A 23,937-nucleotide genomic window follows, 5' to 3' on the forward strand; every position below is an offset into this window, starting at 1 on the left:
GTATACAGATTTTAAGAAAATATGCGAGGCACAGCACGGTAAAATGAACATACACAATTTATCGAAACAAGAGAGAGATGCGCTGTTGGCATTTAAAGAAAACAGAGACCTGGTGATCCGCACGGCGGATAAAGGAGGCGGTATTGTGATCCAGGATAGGGAAGAATACCTGAAGGAGGCACATAGACTCCTATCGGATAGTGCTACCTATGAGATACTCCGACATGACCCTCTGCAAGGCTATAAAGAGGAACTTACAACACTGATGAACCAAGCCTTCACTCAAGGATTAATACAAAAATCTGAAAAACATTTTTTTGTAACCAACTATTTCAAAACGCCATATTCCTATCATACACCGAAGGTCCATAAGGACCCGATATGTCCACCTGGCAGACCCATTGTAGCCAGTATGGATAGCATTACTAGTAGAGTGTCTCAGTATGTAGATGTGTTCCTAGAACCTCTAGTAACCTCCCTCCCCGCATATATAAAAGACTCTTCACATGTGTTAGAAACTTTACAGCAGTATAAGTGGGAATCAAGGTACCTTTGGCTATCTTTGGATGTCAGCTCACTCTACACATCAATCCCCCATTAGGGTGGATTAAGGGCAGTAGAACACTTCCTATCTGAAGCAGAGTTTATGAACCCTAATCAGTCCAAGTTTATATGCCAGTGTATCCAGTTTGCTTTAGAAAAGAATGATTTTAGTTTTCAGGATAAATTTGATAGGCAGATAGCGGGCACAGCAATGGGTGCGCATTTTTCACCCTGCTATGCCAATCTTTTTATGGGATACTGGGAAAAATTCTGTATTTGGCAACATAACCCATTTGCTAAACATCTAGTGTACTATGGTACATTGATGATATTCTTATCATCTGGGATGGGACATTGGATATAGTCCAAGAGTTCGTCTCATATTGTAATAATACCTTTGGCATTCACTTTACTCATGTAGTGGATGCCAGGTCTTTGGTAGTTTTGGATCTTGAGCTTAGCAATGACAAAAATGGTAACATCATGTCAAAAACACATTTCAAAGAGACAGCAGGCAACTCCTATTTACATCGTAAGAGCTGCCACCATCCCAGATGGAAAGAAAATATACCCCATAGCCAATTTTGTAGATTACGGAGAAACTGCAGCAACACTAAGGATTATGAAGCTCAGGCGGCCATATTGTCCAAAAAATTCTTGGAAAAAGGATATGATGAAAAACAAATAAAAGAAGCAAAGAACCGCTACATGAATGGAATTCCTGATAACAAGAAGGAAAACGTGTGGGAAAAAGACCAGCGTGATATACCTTTTATCACTACCTTCAATGACCAACACTGGGCCATAAAAAGAGCAGTACAAAAGTATTGGCCTATTTTGGGGCAAAAAAACCCCAGGTAGTGTTCAGACGCGCTAAAAACATAAAGAGCATTATTGCCCCCAGTCGTATCAAAAAGGTGAAAAGTTACAACCAAAATATGCGTACCATACCCCAGCTTTTTGATATTATAGGCAGCTTTAAATGTAAAAACAAAAAATGTAAGGCATGTAGATTCATTACACATGAACTAACAACATTTAACTGCAAGGATGGCCGTAGGTTTCAGATTAAACAATTCATATGTTGCAGTACACAGTTTGTAATCTATGGGTTAAGGTGCCCCTGTGGGTTCCTCTACGTAGGTAGGACAGTACGCGAAATGAGGACCCGCTTTGGTGAACACAGGAGATTCATAGAGAAGAAAATTGAAAAACATAGTGTACCCCGCCATTCCAAACACAAGCATGAAGGTAGCACTAAAGGGTTAGAATTGTTTGGTATAGAAGCCATTCCGATGTCCATACCGGAGGGTGAACGTTTTGACAGATTGTGCAAACGTGAATCCTTCTGGATTTTTACGTTAAATAGTATGGCGCCGGAAGGGCTAAATGAGGAGCTGGAAATTGGGGCCCTCATATAACCACATGCTGTGTATACCGTCTACCAGATGCAAGGTGTGTTTAAGTTGATAATATGCATGCTGGTATGCAGGGGTGTGCGTATGTATGTGCATGCATATACAGATATAAATGTATGTGTGTGTGTATGTATACACTTGCTACAAATAAATAGTTCTTGTTTCCATATGAAGAATCTATATCTCTAGAAATCCACTCCTACTGATCCCCCATAATAGACTATTTAACTTTTTAACTTTTTATTGTTTATTCATTCATTTATTTTTAAAAAAACGTTTTGAACCTTCTAATCACATATCGATCTTCCAAAAGGAGAAAAGGGAAAAAGAAAATTATTAAATGTATATTCTTTTACATATATATATATTTTCTATATATATATATATATATATAAATCTAAACAAAAGGTATATTTCAAAAACCGCCCTATACTATACCCCTCAGCGCAAATCAAGGACTGCACCACAGATTCACAAAAATATATTAATGTATATCCCTATGTATATTTCTGCATATGAGATATCAATAGAACCCACCAAACTGGAAACAGGTATGCCAGGTCTATTATGACCAAGCAGTCCGACCAATACTAGCATCCGTTAAAAAATATGATAATTATATAAACCAGTAATACAAATAAAAAAAAATATATATATATATATATATATAAAAATATCTGTATTAAAACGGACTGGGGAATATAAGCTGGCTATTGCCGTCGTGTGGCCACGCCCTCCGTAGAAGTCGGAAGTGACGAAACGCGTCAGCGCGTGGCCTACACGACGCTCCCGGAAGTGAGGTGTGCGTTCCACCGCTGACCAGTAACGAGGAAGCCCTTCACAGTGTACACAGAGGAACATATGTGGACGGCCCTGGGATCAGGAACACTGGTGAAACATACACACTTTTAAATGCTTATTGCTGTCTTTATTAATGTACGCAGATATTGAGATGGGGATATTTTTTGTGTTTGAGCAATCTTTTTAAAGAAATAAAACGGTATTATGCTATATGCAAACTTTGTTTTATTCTATGATAATCTTGGAGTATTGCTGTGAACCTGACCCCTGAGTGAGGACGTAGAATTTCTGGGTGACCACTTCTTAACCACTTCAGATCCGCGCTATTGCCAAATGACGGCATTAGCGCGGACCTACATTTCCGGGACTACGTCTATTGATGTCGTCCCGGTTACGAGCGGCCTGCGCGCCCCCTGAGGGGCGCGCGCGGCGCGCTCTGTGATCGGTGAGTCCGTGAGACTCGCCTGATCACCGATCCGTGTAAGGGGTCGATCCCGACCCCTTATCACGTGATCAGCTGTCAGCCAATGACAGCTGATCATGTGATAAAACGGAGCCGGTAATCGGCTAGTATTCCTCCTCGCGCTGACAGCGCGAGGAGAAAAAAAAAAAGCCGATCGCCGGCGGCCGTGTTCGGGACATCAGTCCCGATCACGGCCAGCAATTCAAGCGGACACCTGCCCCCTGCCAGTGCCCACCTGCCACCCGCAGTGCCATCCTGAAATAAAGTAAGTGCCCCCCTGTCAGTGCCACCCAGCAGTGCCCATAGTGCCCACAGTGCCACCCAGCAGTGCCCACAGTGCCACCCAGCAGTGCCCACAGTGCCACCCACAGTGCCACCCAAAATCTGCCTCAAAGGTGCTGCACCCCAGTGCCGCCCATCAGTGCCCAGCAGTGCCGCCCATCAGTGCCCAGCAGTGCCGCCCATCAGTGCCCAGCAGTGCCACCTATCAGAGCCACCTATCAGTGCCCATCAGTCCCATCTATCTGTGGTACCTATCAGTGCCCATCCGTGCCACCCATCCGTGCCACTTATCCGTGCCACCCATCCGTGCCATCTTATCTGTGCCCATCTTTGCCCATCAGTGCCGCCTTATCTGTGCCCATCGGTGCCGCCTTATCTGTGCCTATTAGTGCCGCCTTAACTATGCCTATCAGTGCCCACCAGTGCAGCCTATCAGTGCCCACCAATGCAGCCCATCAGTGCCCACCAATGCAGCCCATCAGTGCCCACCAATGCAGCCTATCAGTGCCGCCTAATCAGCGCACTTCAATGAAGGAGAAAAATGACCCGTTTGCAAAATTTTATAACAAACTATTAAAACATGATTTATTTTTTATTTTTTTTTGCATCTTTTTTTGTTTGTTTAGCAAAAAATAAAACTCCGAGCTGTAACTAAATACCACCAAAAGAAAGCTCTATTTGTGGGAAAAAAATGATAAAAATTTCATTTGGGTACAGTGTTGTATGACCGCGTAATTGTCACTCAAAGTGCATCAGCGCTGAAAGCTGAAAATTGGTCTGGGACTGAGGGGGGTTTAAGTGCCCAGTAAGCAAGTGGTTAAAGCTGATTTTATCAACGGTGTCTGGTGAGTTTAACCCCCTGTGGGGGATGCATTGCATGCGGTGAAGCACTCCCAATTTATGGAGGAAGAAATGTCAACAGCACTTTGAACACCTCGCAACGTTGATTAAAATACTACTACTCTCACCTTTTCTGCACATTAAGGACTTTTTTTGACTGTAGAGCTCATGCATGATTATTTGCGAAATTAGTGAACTCTATATAGAGCGCTGTTTTAATACGGATATTTTTATATATATTTTTTTTTATTTGTATTACTGGTTTATATATATATATATATATATATATATATATATATATATATATAGTTTATATGTATGTATATTCTCCTATATATGTATATATATATTTTTCTATGTATCTAGTGGCGACTTTTTATTTTCTCTTCTTTATATTTATATATATTATGGATATATCTGTTATAGTGTTGGCTCCCTCTAGTACCATCGTAACTGTATGTTTACTTTTGGGATGTTTCATAATGTGTTATTCTATTTTTTCATATGATTTTCATGTTTATTTTTGTTTTTATTTTTATCTTTATTTTTATTTTTATTTTCATTGTTTATTTTTATTATTTATTATTTTTTTTTTTATTTTTTTTTTTTAATTCCCCTTTTTTTCCTTTTTCATTATTATGTAGAATTAATCTATTACTCTGTTATGGTCTATACACAGATATATACTGAAAGACAAAGATTCACTTCCAATAGTGACCACTACTATAGTATTTTTAGAGTATCTTTAGAATATCTGTAATTATGAGTTTGCCTTTGTTTCCATGTTGCCCTTCCTGTTTGGTAGATGGGCTTGTCCCCTCCCCCAGATCTTAAGCTCCCTGTGATTGGCACTAGCGGGGAGGGTGGGGAGGGTGTCAGCGTATTTACATTGTAAACACACACTAGGGCGTCACCTGAAGAAGGAGGCCACACCTCCGAAACATGTTGTCACGGAAACAGTCTGCTAAAGTCAGCGTTAGAGTCAGCACACACGCCAATAGATCCGCCCCCTGCCACGAGTGACGCCATTCACAACCGACAGGTCCGTGCGTGTGAGGCGTGGAGAGAGGGATAGCGTACCTGCAGCAAGCAGGCAAAGTGAGTGCCTGGTCACCTCTGTTATCAGCCGCTGCAGGGAGCTTGAAATCGGGGAAGGAGGTAGCCGTGGAGGCTTCAACTGTTAATGCAACAACTAAATCGGCTGTTTGTGAGTGATATACTTGGCTTTTTTATCTTTTTACTAAGTTTAATAAACGTTAATGCACTAGGGCTGGTGTGCGCTCTTTCTCGCTCTTGTACATTAAAGTTCATGACCGTGTAAAGGCAGGTGTCCCAATACTTTTGGTAATATGGTGTATTTCTGGAGCGCTTTCCAGAACTGCTGGCATTGCTTCAGTGCTTTCCCTGTCTCCATGATTAGGCCGGTCAGTGCCTTTATTTCCCATGTTTTTGGCCATGCAAGAGATAACAATGTGGGACTAAAGCCTCGTACACAGGGTTCGACTGTTGGCAGGGGATTGTCTGTTGGCAGATTGTTGTCCTAAAATCTTACCGTTGGTACGCTCCTTTTGACAACTGTTGTCCAATTTTCCGCCAACAAAAATCCGTCGCACAAAAGTCGAAAGTACAAACACGCATGCTTCTAAATCAATGCTCACCAAACACGAAATTAGCAGAAAGGGCCCAAAGGGTGGCGCTCAAGAGCTGAAATTCCTCGTATGTCACTACGAACGTGTTTGCGGCACGACAATTGTGTAACATTAGTATGCAAGACTAGATCCTGGCACACGCCCTTTTGACAAAAATCAGATGCTCGGTTGGCCAACAATCGTACCGTGTATACAAGGCTTCAGTGTAGATGTTTTCTGCTGGGTGGAGTGTCACTGAGTGCTCCATACTCTCTTTTGGGTCATTTGGCGTTAAGCATATTCCCGCTGCTGCTCCTGCTTGCAAGAACAACGTGCAACTTCAGTCTATTTCTATTGCCAGCCTAAGGTGACCTTGTGACGCTCACCTGCTACCAACTGTCTGGGGTTTAAGTACCTGAGGACTTGTCCCTTACCCTGAGCTTATACAATGTCTTACTACTATGCGCTTGCATCAGATTCTTGACACAGTCTTGCTGTACCAGATGCATCCAACTTGCTTTCTATCAGTGGCTCTAGGGCTGCTTGCAGTATGCCTACTGACGGTGCTGAGGTCTGCAGGCTGGAGTCATGTTGCCTTTTGCTCTTGGAGTCCGTTCTCTCCTCTTGTGTTAATACTGCTTGCTCTTCTGCCATTTTGGTCTTTAGCTGGCCAATACGCATATTAAAATTCGGCTGGTCCCACCTTAATTGGCTGAATTTGGTCAAAGTCTGGCCTCCCCCTGCTGAATAGAAGGTAATTATCTAATTGACTTCTGTCAAAGGGATGTCGAAAAATGTTGGGCCAGCTTAGAGCACAAGGGCCCCAGTGCCCCCTCTAGAAGAGTCTGTATCTGTTTTGCCTGCAGCCCTATTGGCTTCCAAGCCAACAACTAAGATGCTCCAGTCTTAGACAGTTCCATTTTTGAAGCCTGTATAGCTGTAATGCCGCGTACACACGATAGGAATTTTGGTCAGAAAAAGCTCTGATGGTTTTCCCGACGGGATTTCGCTCAAGCTGTCTTGCATACACATGGTCACACCAAATTCTGACCGTCAAGAACGCAGTGACGTACAACACGTACGATGGGACTAGAAAAAGGAAGTTCAATATCCAGTAGCCAATAGCTTCCATCTCCAATTCAATATGAGCATGCGTGAGTTTTTGCGCGTCAGAATTGCATACACACGATCGGAATTTCCGATAGAAAGTTTTTCCGTCGGAAAAACTGGCAGGAATTCGGCTAGCTAAATTCCGATGGAGCATACATACGGTCACATTTTCCGATGAAGAGCTCTCATCGGTCTTTTGCTGGCCGAAATTTTGATCCTGTGTACACAGCATTAAAATAGCTATACAGTGGCTGCATTTGATTGGATGCAGCAGCAACCCCCCCCCTTTTTTTTTTGGTGGGGTGGGAGGCAGGAGATGGCCACCCACTAATCAAATTTTGTACAGTGTATGGCCAGCTTTAGTGTACAGTGCACACTTGTCCGGAACCAGGGGATTGGCCTTAGTGCTGTTTCCAGCCTTGAGGTTGCCTACAATGCCTAATATCCCTACACACGATCAGCATTTTGGTTGGAAAAAGCTCTGATGGTTTTCCCGACGGGATTTCGCTCAAGCTGTCTTGCATACACACGGTCACACTAAATTCCAACCGTAAAGAACGCGGTGACTTACAACACGTACAACGGGGCTGGAAAAAGGAAGTTCAATAGCCAGTACCAATAGCTTCCATCTCGTAGCTGAATCTGAGCATGCATGAGTTTTTGCGCGTCAAAATTGCATACACACGATTGGAATTTCAGACGGAAAAATTGAGAACCTGCGCTCAATCTTTTGCTGGCGGAAATTCGGCCAGTAAAATTCTGATGGAGCATACAAACGGTTGCATTTTCCGACAAAAAGCTCTCATCTGTCTTTTGATGGGCGAAATTCCGACCGTGTGTACGTGGCATAAGTCTGCAAAATGTTCCCTTTCACTTCCTTAATACAATTTTTGCTCTATGGAGATTTGGAAGCATTTTGGTACCTTATTTGCTCTCCCAAGCACTTATTAGCCCTGTAATCCATTTGGTGAGGATTTTGTACAGAAGTGGTCAATCCTCAATGTGGATCCAGCCTACGTCACGTTTTAACGCATTTAGTATTCCAGTAGTAGAGGCACCTGTCTCCAGCCAATTAGCGGTTGAAAGCCCTTTCTAGAGCTCTTTTCTCTCTGGCAAGTCATGCGCCTCACCTGACCCTGGCCGCGCCCTTCATTTGGTAAACCATGTCTGGCTGGTTAAAATCGTTTAAGAGATCTATCCACTGCTGCAGTTGAACCTTTTCTTATTAAACGTGTGGAGCCGATGACTGACTTTAGCATTAAACTTTAGCTGTGGTGGTTTGATGGAAGCCTCTCATCTCATTTCCTGCATGTCTCTCATGTTGGTTCAAATGCATTTTAATTTGGCTTAAGTGGTGTACTGCAGAACCCTTTTGTAGAGATGTCTGACCTGAAAAAAACATCTTTGGATTGCCTTTGGATAATAATAAGGATGCTACTGGTGGCAAAATCACCCTTCATCCTCAATGGAAGAATACTAAGGCCCAGATTGGTAAGTCTTCTCCTTTCCTGACTGTTAGAAAATATATTTTTAATTTCTGCACTCCTTTGACCTCCCTTTCAAGACCCGCCTAAGCTCATCTCCCAGTCCTCCTACAGGGTATTGCCCTCAGTTTGTCAAATTTCCAGACAAGCCTTCCTCTACATGAAGATACACCTCAAACTACAGAGTGGGGGGAGGACATTTGCTAATCTTGCATCTCAGACAGTTGGGTGCAGAAGGAGGTATCCTAGGGCTACAATCTGTCACCTCCTTGGGTTTTCACCTCCAACCTTCCTGTCTTACAGCACAGATTGTAAGATCTCTATTTAGCCCTCTACAGCTTTCCGGCTCAAGGCGTAATTCTTTCCCTGTGGCAGGACGGTTTCAGGGGGTTTTACTCCAAACTGTTTACTGGGGCATCAGCATCATCTTGGATCTGAAAATTCTGAATGTCTTTATTTAGGGTTAAAAATTTCATATTAAATCCACAAAATCTGTTGCCTTCTTGCGACCAGGGAGACTTTTTGGCTTCTGTGGACATCAAGGATGCTTGCCTTACCATCTTTCCAGTGCTTCGATAATTATTACAATTTGCTGTATGACTCCTGCACTACCAATTCATGTCCCTGCACTTTGGGTTCTTGCCTGCACCAAGGGTATTCATCAAGGTGTTGGCCCTAGTATTAGCCATGTTGCACTTATGTTGCCTCCCCATTGTGGGATACTTAGGCAACCTCCTTTTGAAGGAACAGTTGCTGTGGACTCTGTTGGACATTTCTCTGGCTGTCCGGGTGTTACTGTTGAGCTGGATCCTAAGCCTATATAAATTATTGTTGTAATTGACTCATCATTTGGAGAACTTGGATCTGTCTTGGACACAGCTCAGGCCATAGTGTTCCTTCCATTAGGAAAAAAAATTCAGACTGATCTCAGGTCTCAACTCTTTAGTCAAGGAGTGATCGTCTTCTCCACTTTTGACACTCCTTCAAAACAGTACTGTTTTGCCAAGTTTCACTCCAGACCTCTAGTGCCCAATAGTCTGTCATCCTGGGGCAAGTTGATCTGGACAGGTTTGTTTGGTGCCTCTGGAGTCACGTCCTTCCTGTGCTTAAGAGGATCTTCACAACGGATACCTGTATGTTTTGCTACTCAGGCATGCTTGTAGTAAGGGGTTATCCTGGGCTGGCGTACAATTAATTTTTTTCTTTTTTTCTTTCAAGTGTCCAGTCCTGTAGGTGGTAGTATAAACCAATACGCAGACTTCCTGTCACCCTAATGGACTCCAAAAATGATTTTACAGTGAGTACAAATATCCTATTATAATTAAAGAGGAAGTAAACCCTCATGAGTTTACTTCCTCTTTCATTCCCTGCAAAGGCAAAGCATAATGGACTACTATGCATCGCATAGTAGCCCATTATGTGTCACTTACCTGACACAGGAGGAAGCGAAGTCACCGCTGTCCCCTGTAGTCCGGAGCGTCCATCTTCTCGGTGGGGTCTCCGCCGCTGTCATTCGGCGAAGCCGCGATGACGTCACTCCCGGGCATGCGCACGGGAGCCGACACACGCGGCAGCTCCGTTGTTGGAAATGCCGCGCTCAGTGCGCCTGCGCGCCGCTGTCTACGGCGCATGCGCCGTAGACAGAGGTGCCTGTCTTCGGGCAAATATCTCCTAAACCGTATAGGTTTAGGAGATATTTCTTGGACCTACAGGTAAGCCTTAATCTAGGCTTACCTGTAGGTCAAAGTTGTTTGTAAGGGTTTACAACCACTTTAAGGTATTTGTATACAAAATAAGACACTAAATATACATATATAGCAGGGGGTTGTGTCAATCGGGGTCGTTACTACTGATTCACAAGCCTGTAGCTCATTAAATCAGTGCTTTGAAAGCACAACATACTGCTGGTCAGAACTGCTGCACTTTTACTGCCCCCTCCAAAACTGCTACCTTCATTTAGGCTTTCAATGGAGTCAGTTCACATGTATGCAAGCCAGTTACAGTGCGTATTAAACAAGGGTCCTTTGCATTATTCAGTCCGGTTCAGTGTCAAATTTGCACTTGAACCACGTAGTGGAAACCGCACCCGCATATGCACTATATTACCAAAAGTATTGGGATGCCTGACTTTATACACACATGAACTTTAATGGCAATCCCAGTCTAAGCCCTTTTACACACAGTCGGACATTCCGATGGACAATGTCCGATAGCACCGTGTTGTCGGATAATCCGACTGTGTGTGGGCTCCATCGGACTGTTTCTGTCGGAGTATCCGACGGACCAAGTTTTCCAGCGGGGCTATAAAATTTTCCCACAACATGATCCGATCGGACTTTGTCCGATCATGTGTAGAGAACTCCGATCAGACAAAGTGCCATGCATGCTCAGATCAAATTCCTAGACCAAAGCTATTGGCTACTAGCCTGAACGTAGTCCCGTCCTAACAAAATAACGTCATCACGTTAAGTACGATCGGATTTTCTGAAAACTTTGTCCGACTGCGTGTATGCAACATTTTCAGCCAAAATCCGACGGATTTGGTTGTCGGAATGTCCGACCGTGTGTACAAGGGCTTAGTCTGTAGGGTTGAATATTGAGTTGGCCCACCCTTTGCAGCTGTAACAGCTTTAGCTCTTCTGGGAAGACTGTCCACAAAGTTTAGGAGTGTGTCTATGGGAGTGTTTGACCATTCTTCCAGAAGAGCATTTGTGAGGTCAGGCACTGATGTTGGACATGAAGGCGTGGCTCGCAGTCTCCACTCTAAATTTATTCCAAAGTTGTTCTATCGGGTTGAGGTCAAGACTGTGCAGGCCAGTCAAGTTCCTCCACCCCAAACTCACTTATCCATGTCTTTATGGACCTTGTTTTGTGCACTGATCCAAATCATTTGGTGGGGGGGGGGGATTATGGTGTGGGGTTGTATTTCAGGGGTTGGTCTTGGCCCCTTAGTTCCAGTGAAGGGAACTCTTAAGTTGTCGGCATAACAAGACATTTTGGACATTTCATGCTCCCAACTTTGCGGGAACAGTTTGGGGATGGCCCCTTCCTGTTCCAACATGACTGCGCACCAGTGCACAAAGCAAGGTCCATAAAAACATGAATAGGCGAGTTTGGGGTCGAGAAACTTGACTGGCCTGCATAGAGTCCTGACCTTAACTCGATACAACACCTTTGGGATGAATTTGAGCGGACACTGCGAACCAGGCTTTCTCGTCCATATCAGTGCCTGACCTCACAAATGCGCTTCTGGAAGAATGGTCAAAAATTCCCATAGACACACTCCTAACCCTTGTGGACGGCCTTCCCAGAAGAGTTGAAGATGTAGCTGCAAAGGGTGGGCCAACTCAATATTGAACCCTACGGACTAAGACTGGGATGCCATTAAACTTCATGTGCGTGTAAAGGCAGACAGACGTCCCAATACTTTTGGTAATATAGTGTATGTATGTGAACCCAGCTTTAGTTGCAGAGGCAGCGGCTGGGTTGTTCAAATGCTGCGGAATTAACCAAGCATAGCACCCACCTAACGCAACCCATGCAATGAACCTGGTTAAAGCGGGTGGTATGGAGGCGACTCCTCACCGCCTGTCAAATGCTCTGCGAAGAGCGATCTGAGTGCAGCTCTGTCTTCAGAGAACAAAGTGCAAGTGAACTAGCCCAAAAAATGCTGCATTTTACAGTACAGGAGGCATGAAGTACCCCTAAGAGAATTCCCGTAGCTAAACCTTTCATATTCAAAATGTTACCTGATATAATGAGTAGAAACGACAGATTGCGGAACTTCAGAGGCTGCTTCACTTGGCAGATCCACAGAACACTCGCAATGAACCACAGGCCAGAGAGAAGCGTGGCACATAACACAAGGATAAGGGAAGCCACTTGCCAGTCTGAAAATAACAAAAAAATTGTTAAAGAGAATATTGCAACAAGGGAGAATGAATAGAGGATATACAGAGTTTAATTTGGATAGATTCAGGGTTAATCTGGATCTATTGTGTGCCCCATCTTTAGCTCCACCAGTTGTCACCAATGTAACATCCCACAATGTACCATAAACAGCTGCACATTGCTCTTTTTATTACATGTCCCAGACTGATTTGTCGTGCCCCGATGTAGAGATGTGGACTACGTGAATACTACCCCCATTGTATGGGATGAATATTGAATTGCTTAAACATTTCCTTGTAATATGGATGTACAGTACATCTCTACACCGGGGCGCGACAAATCCCAGGCGTCCCGGCGACTAGAAATTGCCTCCTGGCGCCTGGGCTTTAGTCAGCCCATTTACTGCTGACACCACCCAGCATGCTCCAAGCCTGGCGCAGAGGGTTCCCCATGATTAAGCTCCAAGGGGCTGAGCGAAACGCATTGGAGACATGGCCTGGCTGGAGTCTGGGCTGAGACTATTCATCTCACTTCATGCACATGGGTCTGCCTCCTGATGTGCAGCTTATGGACCTTTTCCTTCGACATTGATGGGGCTGGGTAGGCGGGGTTTCACTCTGAGGGTCGGGCAATTAAATTCTATTTACTATTTACTCTTGCTTGAAGGTGGCTCCTGTCTTAAAGGGGCCGGACCTTCCATCTCCTGGGGCGTGTGCTGGGCCAAGCTATGAAGCTGATTGGGTGTGTCCTTCGTTCTGGGGCCTGGGCCCTGTGTGGAGGTGGGCAGCTCCCTATCTCAGTCAGTATGGCAGTGTGGGGTGTAGCAGGCTGTCAGCATTCTGCTTTGCTCTCCGGGTGATTGGGCGGGAGGAGGATGGAGCATCGCCGCCATGGGCTGCACGGTAAGCGCAGAGGACAAATCGGTTGTTCCACACACCCCGCGTGTGTCTCGGGTTCTGCTTGCCCACCTGTGGGCCCACGCCTGGCATAGCAAGTGCCACCAGGTACTTCCAGGTCCCTATTGACAGTTTCCTTGGCCATCAAGGCTGGGAAAGAATGTTGCTTTACATTCAGTGAAGCACAGGGGAGACACCCTCACATTTTTGTAAACATTTTCTTCTATCTTTTCATTTGCCAACACTGAAGAAATGATACTTTGCTACAATGTAAAGTAGTGAGTGTACGGCTTGTATAACATTGTAAATTTGCTGCCCCCTCAAAATATATCAACACACAGCCATTAATGTCTAAACCGCTGGCAACAAAAGTCAGTACACCCCTAAGTGAAAATATCCAAATTGAGCCCAAAGTGTCAATATTTTGTGTGGCCACCATTATTTTCCAGCACTGCCTTAACCCTCTTGGGCATGGAGTTCACCAGAGCTTCACAGGTTGGCACTGGAGTCCTCTTCCACTCCTCCATGATGACATCACGGAGCTGGTGGATGTTAGAGACCTTGTGCTTTTCCACCTTCCGTTTGAGGATGTCCCACAGATGCTCAATAGGGTTTAGGTCTGGAGACATGGTTGGCCAGTCCATCCCCTTTACCCTCAGCTTCTTTAGCAAGGCAGTGGTGGAGGTGTGTTTGGGGTGGTTATCATGTTGGAATACTGCCCTGCAGTCCAGTCTCTGAAGGGAGGGGATCATGCTCTGTCACAGTACATGGTGGCATTCATGGTTCCCTCAATGAACTGTAGCTCCCCAGTGCTGGCAGCACTCCAGCAGCCCCAGACCATGACACTCCCACCACCATGCTTGACTGTAGACAAGACACACTTGTCTTTGTACTCCTCACCTGGTTGCCGCCACACGCGCTTGTCACCATCTGAACCAAATAATTTTATCTTGGTCTTATCAGACCACAGGACATGGTTCCAGTAATCTATATCCTTAGACTGGCCATATACCTATAGATTATCTGCAGATTTTCTATGGTCAGATGGAAAAAGTGGACCAGATTCCTCCATCTACGCTGAACTGTGTGGGTGGAAGAATCTCCCACTGGCCCAAGCTTCCATATCTTGCTAGGCGGCCCCCGCTGGCTCTCACAATACCTGAACATTCTGATTGGGTGCAGGCATTGTTTAGGTTGAGAGCCAGCGGGGCTGACTAGCAAGATAACAAAGCTTGTCTCAGTGGGAGATTCCTCCATCGACACAGTTTAACATACATGGAGAAATCTGTTGCGCGTTTTCCATCTAACCATAAAAAATCTTCAGATAATTTATAAGTGTATGGCCAGCTTAAATCTACTTGTCTTCAGCAAACTGTTTGCGGGCTTTCTTGTGCATCATCTTTAGAAGAGGTTTCCTTCTGGAACGACAGCCGTGCAGACCAATCTGATGCAATGTGCGGCGTATGGTCTGAGCACTGACAGGCTGACCTCCCACCCATTCAACCTCTGCAGCAATGCTGGCAGCAATCATACGTCTATTTCCCAAAGACAATCTCAGGATATGATGCTGAGCATGTGCACTCAACTTCTTTGGTGGACCATGGAGAGACCTGTTCTGAGTGGAACCTGTCCTGATAAACCGCTGTATGGTCTTGGCCACCGTGCTGCAGCTCAGTTTCAGGCTCTTGGCAATCTTCTTATAGCCTAGGCCATCTTTATTTAGAGCAACAATTCTTTTTTTTCAGATCCTCAGAGAGTGTGGAGGAGTCTGATGAGGGCCTTATAGAACAACGAAATGCAGTGCAAGGGAGAATCCTTGGGGTAAAACACTACCTCAGTTTCATTTAGAGTTTTGGGACCTCTTAGTGGTCGGGGCAAGGCCCCCAGGAAGCACTGCAATTGTGCATACCTCCACCTGTCCAGGAATGTAGTCGGTTTAGCGCAGAGTATTTCCGAAAAAAGGCTTAATGGCAGTGTTCCGGAGGACCTGGTGTAGCATCAGGGGCCCATCCGAGGACCAGGCACGGAAGCCTGGATCTAGTAGTCCTGGTAGAAAGTACCGATGGTAAAGAAGTGGCATTAGAGGGGAGTTGTAAGACCAGCAGAACTGTTTGTGTAAGTTGTCCCATACAGCCAAGGTGGAGGAAGTAAGCGAGGAGGTTTCAGCGCCAAGATGTCTGTGTATTCGAGGGATCCACAGTGCAACCGTGAGGTCTGCCCCACATAAAGTGTTCCATGGACACCCACAGCTTGGCGTTAGCAGCGTACTTCCAATCTGCTATCCTGGAGAGTATGACTGCATAATAATACATCCTAAAGTTTGGTACGACCAGGCCCCCAGCATCTTTGGCACGGTATAAGACATCCCTGGATACTCTGGGATGACTGTTCCTCCAAACATAGCGGGAGATCATGGTCTGTAACGTTGCAAAAAAACCTATGGGTACCCCCATGGGGATCATTTGGAATAGGAATAAGACTCTGGGCAATATGTTCATTTTAATAATGTTAACTCTCCCTAGCCAGGAGTGTGAAAGGTTCTTCCATTTTCTCAGGTCTTCCCTGATATTGTTCAGTAGTGGGAGGAAGTTATATCGAAAAAGAGAGTGAATATTTGGTGTAAGGTAGATTCCTAGGTATTTCATACTGCGCTGAATCCATTTAAAAGGAAAGAGGGGTCGTATTAGATCTGCTTCTCGTCTGGGGAGATTAATGTTTAGAATTTCCGACTTAGAAAAGTTAATTTTAAAGTTTGAGAGTTTTTGGTAGGTAGAGAGGGCCGACGTTAGATTAGACAGGGAAATACGGGGCTGTTGAACAAAAAATAAAATGTCATCAGCATACGCTGCATATTTATGGGTTGTGGGACCTATCTGAACCCCATGGATATTAATATTATGTCTAATTGTGGACAGGAAGGGTTCGAGGGTAAGAGCAAATAGGAGCGGGGATAAGGGGCAGCCCTGTCTGGTCCTGTTGTACAGCGAGAATGATTCACTCAGAGAGCCATTTATGCGGACACGAGCTGTGGGAGTGGAGTAAAGTGAGGTTATGCGGTAGAACATTTTAGGGCCAAGACCTAGGTGGTGCAGAGCCGTTTTTAGGTAGTCCCAGTCCACCCTATCGAACGCCTTTTCGGCATCCGTAGAAACAAGTAGGGTGGGCTGGCAGCACCGTTGAACGTATTGAATCAGGGATATGGTCCGGAGGGAATTATCCCTGGCTTCCCTACTAGGTATGAAGCCAGTCTGATCCTTAGAAATCCAGCTAGGTATTAAGGGAAGTAGCTGATTGGCCAGGACCTTAGAATATAACTTGACATCCACATTAAGCAGGGAAATTGGCCTATAGCTGCTGCACGCTGTGGAGTCTTTACCTGGTTTAGGTATGACTGTTATGTGGGCCGCGAGAGATTTCGGGCGCAAACAGGATTTGCAAGATATAGAGTTGGCGTAAGCCGTGAGGTGGGGGGAGTAGAATGTCACTAAACGTGCTATAATAGCAGACAGTGTACCTGTCAGGGCTGGGGGCCTTTCCCGTGGGAGATGACTTTAGGGCTGCCCGGAATTCCTCCACCGTAAGGTCCTCTTCTAGGGCCTGAAGTGCGGAAGTTGATAACGTGGGCAAATTGGCCTCTCTTAAGTATGCCTGTATGCGATTGCGTTTTTCCCCCGGAGTTAGCGAGGCCGCTTCGCTCTGTACATTATACAAATCTGCGTAATAATCGCTAAAAGCCGCAGCTATGTGGGGAGTAGCGTGTATTAAATTGCCATTGGGGAGTTTTATTTTGGGGATGAAAGACCTGGTTTGTTTCGCCTTGAGGGATCTCGCCAGTTGCCTACCGGGTTTATTTCCCCACTCATACAACGACTGAGCGAAGCGTTGGAATTTCCTGTTAGTGTCTAGATCAAGGAGGGTTTTTAATTCCCCACGTTTCAGAGTGAGGGCTTTTAAGTGAGCCATGTGTAAGGTAAGTTTATGCTGCTTGTCCAGTTCTGCAATTTGACTGATGACCTGTTCAACCTGCCGACCATGCTCCCTCTTCTTCCTAGATCCCAGTTCAATGAGTCGTCCCCGCATGGTAGCCTTGTGAGCTTCCCACACAACAGAGGAGGAGGACTCGGGAGAAGTATTTTCGGTGAAATACTGTTTCATATGTGAGGCTAACTCAGTGTCACGTACCTAGTAGTTGAGCCTGGAATGCAGGGAGCGGCCCCTCGTATCCCCTGGCTAATGAACCCCTGGAGATGGAGACAGGTATTCAAAAGTTCAGGGGGCACAAGTGCCTGGCAGATGGGACCGGTCCAGATAAGCAGCTGGGCACCGACAGCGAGTAGGTAGAGCTGATGGTACTTGACTGTAGCAGGCAGGCACAAGTGAGGAGACTGGCAGGCAGGTGGACGTCAGGAAATACAGGAACCCCAACAGGTAAGCAGGAACAGCAGGGTCAGGTGCAGGCCGGGTCAGCAGGAATCGATCAGCAAGGTACAAGAGGATGAGGCAGAGACGTGGTCAGACAAGCAGAGGTCGTAGGCAGGCAGCAACGGATCAGGGTCAAAGAACAAGCCGGGTATCAGGAATCAAGGTAACAGGTACAGGTACAGGAAGCAAGGTCACGGACGCGCTGTAGACTGGACAGCATGGATGGAAGGGAGCAAGTGCCTTAAGAAGACCTTAGGGCGCCAAACGGTCGTACGACGGGTCAGCGCGCCCCCGCGAGTAGACGTGCGCCCGTTCGTGACCCGCGTGCGTGCGCTCGTTCATGTTGACGCGAGTGCGTTTGTTAGCTTTAGCGCGCGTCAAGGGGAAACGACGGGTTCTCCACGACAGGTTTCTACGGGTAAGTCTCCTGTGTACGGCCGAAACGCCCGAGTGATCGTGACATTGCCCCCCCCCAAGGGGCAGCCTCCGGATGCCCAACTGAGCCAACTTATTCGGGTGGGAATTCTTGAAGGCACGGATGAGTCTCTTGGCAGGAATGTTAGCTTCTGGCTCCCAGGAGTTCTCCTCGGGTCCGTACCCCTTCCATTTGACTAAGAATTGGACCTGGTTCTTTCTCTTCCTACAGTCCAGAATGGCCTCGATTTCAAACTCAATCTCCCCATCGACCAACACAGGTTCCGGGGGACTGGAGGTCCTGTCAGCGAAGGGGTCCGCGACTGCGGGTTTGAGAAGCGATACATGGAACACTGGATGAATTCGGAAAGATTCAGGAAGTTTGAGTTCAAACGCCACGTCATTTAATTTCCTCTTGATCGGGAAGGGACCCACGAATTTCGGGCCCAACTTCTTGGAGGGACAGGACAGTCTAAGATTCAAGGTGGACAACCAGACCCGATCCCCAACTTTAAGATCCAGCTCCCCTCTTCTCCTTCTGTCGAAGACTTCCTTGTTATGCTCCTGTGACCTGGCCAGGGTTTCTTGTAAGAGCTTGTTATTTTCTTCAAAGAAGTTAAGTCTCTTCTGAACCGCTGGTACCGAACACTCGGGAAGACTGCCAGACAAAAACAACGGATGGAACCTGAAGTTCGCATAAAAAGGGGACTGCTTGGTGGCCGAGTGGATTGTGTTATTGTAAGCGAACTCAGCCATCGGTAACAGAGAGACCCAGTCGTCTTGAGAGAAGGACGAAAAACAGCGAAGGTACTGTTCCAGTGTCTGATTCGTCCTCTCGGTCTGACCGTTGGTCTGCGGGTGGTAGGCTGAGGACATGCAAAGATCGATCTTCAGAGTTCCACAGAGCGCCCTCCAAAATCTTGAGGTGAACTGCACCCCCCTATCAGATGTGATGTTGGCGGGAATGCCATGGAGTCTCACAATTTCTTTAACAAAGGCGTTAGCTGTCTCTGCGGCTGAGGGAGTGCCCTTCATGGGCAAGAAGTGAGCCATCTTAGTGAGTCTGTCGACTACGACAAAGATCGTTGTATGGTTCTCCGAAGGGGGGAGTTCGACGATAAAATCCATGGAGATCATCCTCCATGGTCTATCAGGAACAGGTAGCGGTCTTAGTAGACCCCAGGCTCTTGACTTGTCGCCCTTACTCCGAATACAGGTGGCACAGGCCTGTACATACCTCTTGCAGTCGTCCTTCATCCGTGGCCACCAGAATGTACGCCTGAGTAGTTCCAGGGTTTTGAATACCCCAAAGTGGCCAGCCAGAGGGTGGTCATGACAGGAGGCCAGAACCAGGGTCCGAACTGCCTGGGGGACAAAGATCCTGTTCCCATGCCACAGAAGGTCATCGTTGGAGGACAACAGGGCACCGGGTGGAGGTGTAGCGCCTACGGAGGCCCGCTTGACCTGAGACACCACATCTCCCTGGAGTAGAAGAAAGTTCCCAGCAGAAAGAATGGTATCGGTAGGTGGCGAGTTTTCTGGCTGACTAAACATGCGGGATAAAGCGTCTGGCTTAGTATTCTTGGATCCGGGACGGTAAGTGATGTAGAATACAAATCTTGAGAAAAAGAGTGCCCACCTGGCCTGACGAGGCTTCAATCTCTTAGCTGTCTTTAAATATTCCAAGTTTTTGTGGTCGGTATAGACCAGGATTGGATGGATAGCCCCCTCCAGCAAGTAGCGCCACTCCTCGAGTGCAGACTTAATTGGTAATAGCTCACGATCACCGACGTCGTAATTTCTTTCGGCCTCTGATAATTTGCGAGAGAAGAAGGCAACCGGATGGAGTAAGGACTTGGGTCCCTGCCTCTGGGAAAGTATAGCTCCGACTGCTATTTCTGAAGCGTCAACTTCGAGGGTATACGGTAGAGCGGGATCGGGGTGCTTCAGGACCGAGGCTGAGACAAACAAATCCTTCAGGGTTTTGAAGGCCTCTTGTGCTTCGGGGGTCCAACGGAACCTTTGGCCCTGCTTGGTCAGCCCGGTAATGGGGGCGATAATAGAAGAGAATCCCTTTATGAACTTACGATAGAAGTTAGCAAAGCCCACAAATCGCTGAACTCCCTTCCTATCGGAGGGGGCAGGCCAGTCCTGGATTGCGGAGATCTTCTGGGGATCCATCTCTACCCCTCTAACCGAGATGACCAGGCCGAGGAACTGAATACTCTCCTTTTCGAAAACACATTTTTCGGGCTTGGCGTACAAACCGTGAAGGCGGAGACGGGTCAGAACCTTCTTAACATGTTCCCGGTGGATGGCTAGAGTGGAGGAAAAGATTAAGATGTCATCCAGGTAAATAATTACAAACAAATCAAGATAATCTCTAAAAATGTCATTGACAAAATGCTGGAACGTGGCTGGGGCATTACACAACCCGAATGGCATCACTAAGTATTTGTAGTGCCCGAAGCAGGTACGGAAGGCTGTTTTCCATTCATCACCCTTTCTGATACGGACGAGGTTGTAGGCACCCCGAAGATCCAGCTTTGTGAACAACTTAGCGGAACCCAGTCTCTGGAAAAGTTCAGGTACTAACGGCAGGGGGTAGCGATTTTTAATGGTGATCTTGTTTAGAGCCCGATAGTCCACACATGGGCGCAGGGAGTGGTCTTTCTTTTCCACGAAGAAAATCCCAGCGCCGGCTGGGGAGGTAGAGGGTCGGATAAATCCTTTTTCAAGGTTATCATCCAAGTAGGACTTCAGGGTACTCAGTTCAGACTCGGATAGGGGGAAGATTCTTCCGAAGGGGATTTCTGCCCCCGGGAGCAGTTCTATAGGGCAATCATATGGCCTATGGGGAGGAAGAGTCTCTGCCCCCTTCTTACTGAAGACATCCAGAAAAGCATGGTATTCCTTAGGTACAGCTTGTCGGGTTTCATCATCCGATTCCAGACAGAGAAGGGCCGAGGAGTCCCCGTTGGGAGTCGGGCAGCAATGCTGGAGACAGTAGTCCGAGGGGAATTCAATTATTCCAGTGGCCCAATCAATGCGTGGGTTGTGTGCCTTCAACCAAGGCATACCTAGAATGATGGGGAACAGAGGAGACTGGATGACGTCTAGGCAAAGGAGTTCTTGGTGAGTTCCGGCGATGATAGGGGGCTAGTCTCCTGGGTCACTGGTCCTGATCCCAAGGTAGACCCGTCAGCCAGGTATACCGAGAGCCCCTTCTCTCTCGGTCTAAGGGGAATCCTGTTTTTTCGGGCGAAGGACGAGTCTACAAAGCCACTGCATGCCCCGGAGTCAATAACTGCGTGGGTTGAGACAGTCCTTCCTGGAAGCTGTAAGAGAACAGGAACAGCCAGATGAGAGATGTTATCAGACAACACAGGTGAGGGAACAGGTGGAACAAGGAGTCACTTACGCATCTTAGCTGGGCAAGAGCGAACAAAGTGCCCTGGTTCTCCGCAGTACAGACAGAGGTTGTTGACCCGGCGACGTTGACGTTCTTCTGGAGTCAGAGATGGGCGGAGTAGCCCCAGCTGCATGGGTTCCGGGGTGTCCAATGTGGATGCGACTGGAACAGGAGGAGTTGGGTGACTAGGCACCCGTGGTAGCATCCAGATCGGGCGAGCAGTTGTGGAAGAACGTTCTTGGCGGCGCTTCCTCAAACGCCTGTCAATTTGGACAGAAGTGTCTATCAGGGCTTCCAGAGTCTCAGGGACACCCACACGTGCCAACTCATCCTTCAGAGCCTCGGAGAGGCCCATGCGGAACTGATACCGCAGGGCTGCGTTGTTCCAGTCTGTGTCTGCGCTCCATCGTCGGAACTCTGAGACGTAGTCCTCCACAGGCCTGCGACCTTGTTGCAGGGCATGTAAGGCTGCTTCTGCGGTTGCGGCGAGTTGGGGGTCCTCATAGAGTCTGGACATTGCCTGGAAGAAGGTGTTCATGGAGTCTAAGGATGGGTCCTTCCATTCCAACAGACGGTGTGCCCAGGCCTGGGGTTCATCAGTTAGCAGAGAGATGACAAATCCCACCTTCGTCGCCTCAAGGGAGAAGGTCCTAGGTTGCAGGGCGAAATAGAGTTCGCAGGAGTTGCGGAAGGCCCTGAACTTGTTCCGGTCTCCTGCGAATCGTTCCGGAGTTGGGACCCTGGGTTCGGGTGGCAACATCATGACTGACGGTGGAGCATGGGCCCCAGGAGCAACTGGTACAGAAGCGGATAGCGCCTGGACTTGTTCCTCCAGTCTACCATAGCCTTCCTGTAAACTCTTAACTGCCTGAGTAAGGCCGGCCAGGTGGTGGCAGAGCTCGTCCATGGGGGAGGCTCCCTGCGCAGGCTCGGACATGGCTGTCCAGTACTGTCACGTACCTAGTAGTTGAGCCTGGAATGCAGGGAGCGGCCCCTCGTATCCCCTGGCTAATGAACCCCTGGAGATGGAGACAGGTATTCAAAAGTTCAGGGGGCACAAGTGCCTGGCAGATGGGACCGGTCCGGATAAGCAGCTGGGCACCGACAGCGAGTAGGTAGAGCTGATGGTACTTGACTGTAGCAGACAGGCACAAGTGAGGAGACTGGCAGGCAGGTGGACGTCAGGAAATACAAGAACCCCAACAGGTAAGCAGGAACAGCAGGGTCAGGTGCAGGCCGGGTCAGCAGGAATCGATCAGCAAGGTACAAGAGGATGAGGCAGAGACGTGGTCAGACAAGCAGAGGTCGTAGGCAGGCAGCAACGGATCAGGGTCAAAGAACAAGCCGGGTATCAGGAATCAAGGTAACAGGTACAGGTACAGGAAGCAAGGTCACGGACACGCTGTAGACTGGACAGCACGGATGGAAGGGAGCAAGTGCCTTAAGAAGACCTTAGGGCGCCAAACGGTCGTACGACGGGTCAGCGCGCCCCCGCGAGTAGACGTGCGCCCGTTCGTGACCCACGTGCGTGCGCGCGCTCGTTCATGTTGACGCGAGTGCGTTTGTTAGCTTTAGCGCGCGTCAAGGGGAAACGACGGGTTCTCCACGACAGGTTTCTACGGGTAAGTCTCCTGTGTACGGCCGTAACGCCCGAGTGATCGTGACACTCAGATACTTCAACCTCGGTAGAGAGGAGAGAGTCATTGAGCTTCCAATTATTGCAGCATTGTGCTAAGGAGGGCATGGTCATGCACATCGACACAGGCGCATGATCAGATATAGTGGCTGTACCTATATGAGCGGACTGCAGAAGTTGAAGATGATGGTGATCTAAAAAGATATCAATGCGCGAGTATGATTGATGCGTTTTAGAAAAGTGAGAGTAATCCCTGTCTTTGGGGTGGGGTATACGCCAGACATCGATCAATTGTAGCTCGATGAGCCTGCGTTTTAGTGTGGACAATCTTTTAAATGGAATGTGGGAACGGCCCTGGGAGGTGTCCATGATGGGGTCAAGAGGTATATTGATGTCACCCTCTAGGATAGTTAAACCATCGGCGAAATGGGCTAATTTAGAGAGAATCTAGGAAAGGAAGGCAGGTTGATGCTGGTTAGGGCAATACACGTTAGCCAAGGTGCAGCGCGTATTGCCCAGAAATCCCTTTAAAAAAAGATACCTACCATGATCACCCGCTAGCATTTCAACAAGACGGAAGGGAACACTGCTGCTGAAGCCTATGGCCACTCCCTTCACTTTATTAGTATCAGACAGGCTGTAGTACCATTGCGGAAATTGGGGGGAGGTCAGCTTAACCAGTGTTGTAGGCGTCAAG

The 23,937-nt window shown here is 47.3% G+C and overlaps 1 protein-coding gene across 1 annotated transcript in view; it reads right to left on the bottom strand.

The window, feature by feature from the left end:
• The window catches only part of LOC143951543 (transmembrane protein 47-like), a 63,912-nt gene that overhangs the window by 27,903 nt on the left and 12,072 nt on the right, over positions 1–23,937 (bottom strand). The window contains exon 2 of the mRNA XM_077465196.1: positions 12,319–12,459. Within this exon, the coding sequence (XP_077321322.1) occupies positions 12,319–12,459 (141 nt within the window). The remainder of the gene's footprint in view (positions 1–12,318; positions 12,460–23,937) is intronic.

This window comes from Lithobates pipiens, unplaced genomic scaffold, assembly GCF_037356315.1.
Source record: "Lithobates pipiens isolate NorthernLeopardFrog02 unplaced genomic scaffold, aLitPip1_a1.2 Scaffold_1, whole genome shotgun sequence".
NCBI lineage: Eukaryota > Metazoa > Chordata > Amphibia > Anura > Ranidae > Lithobates > Lithobates pipiens.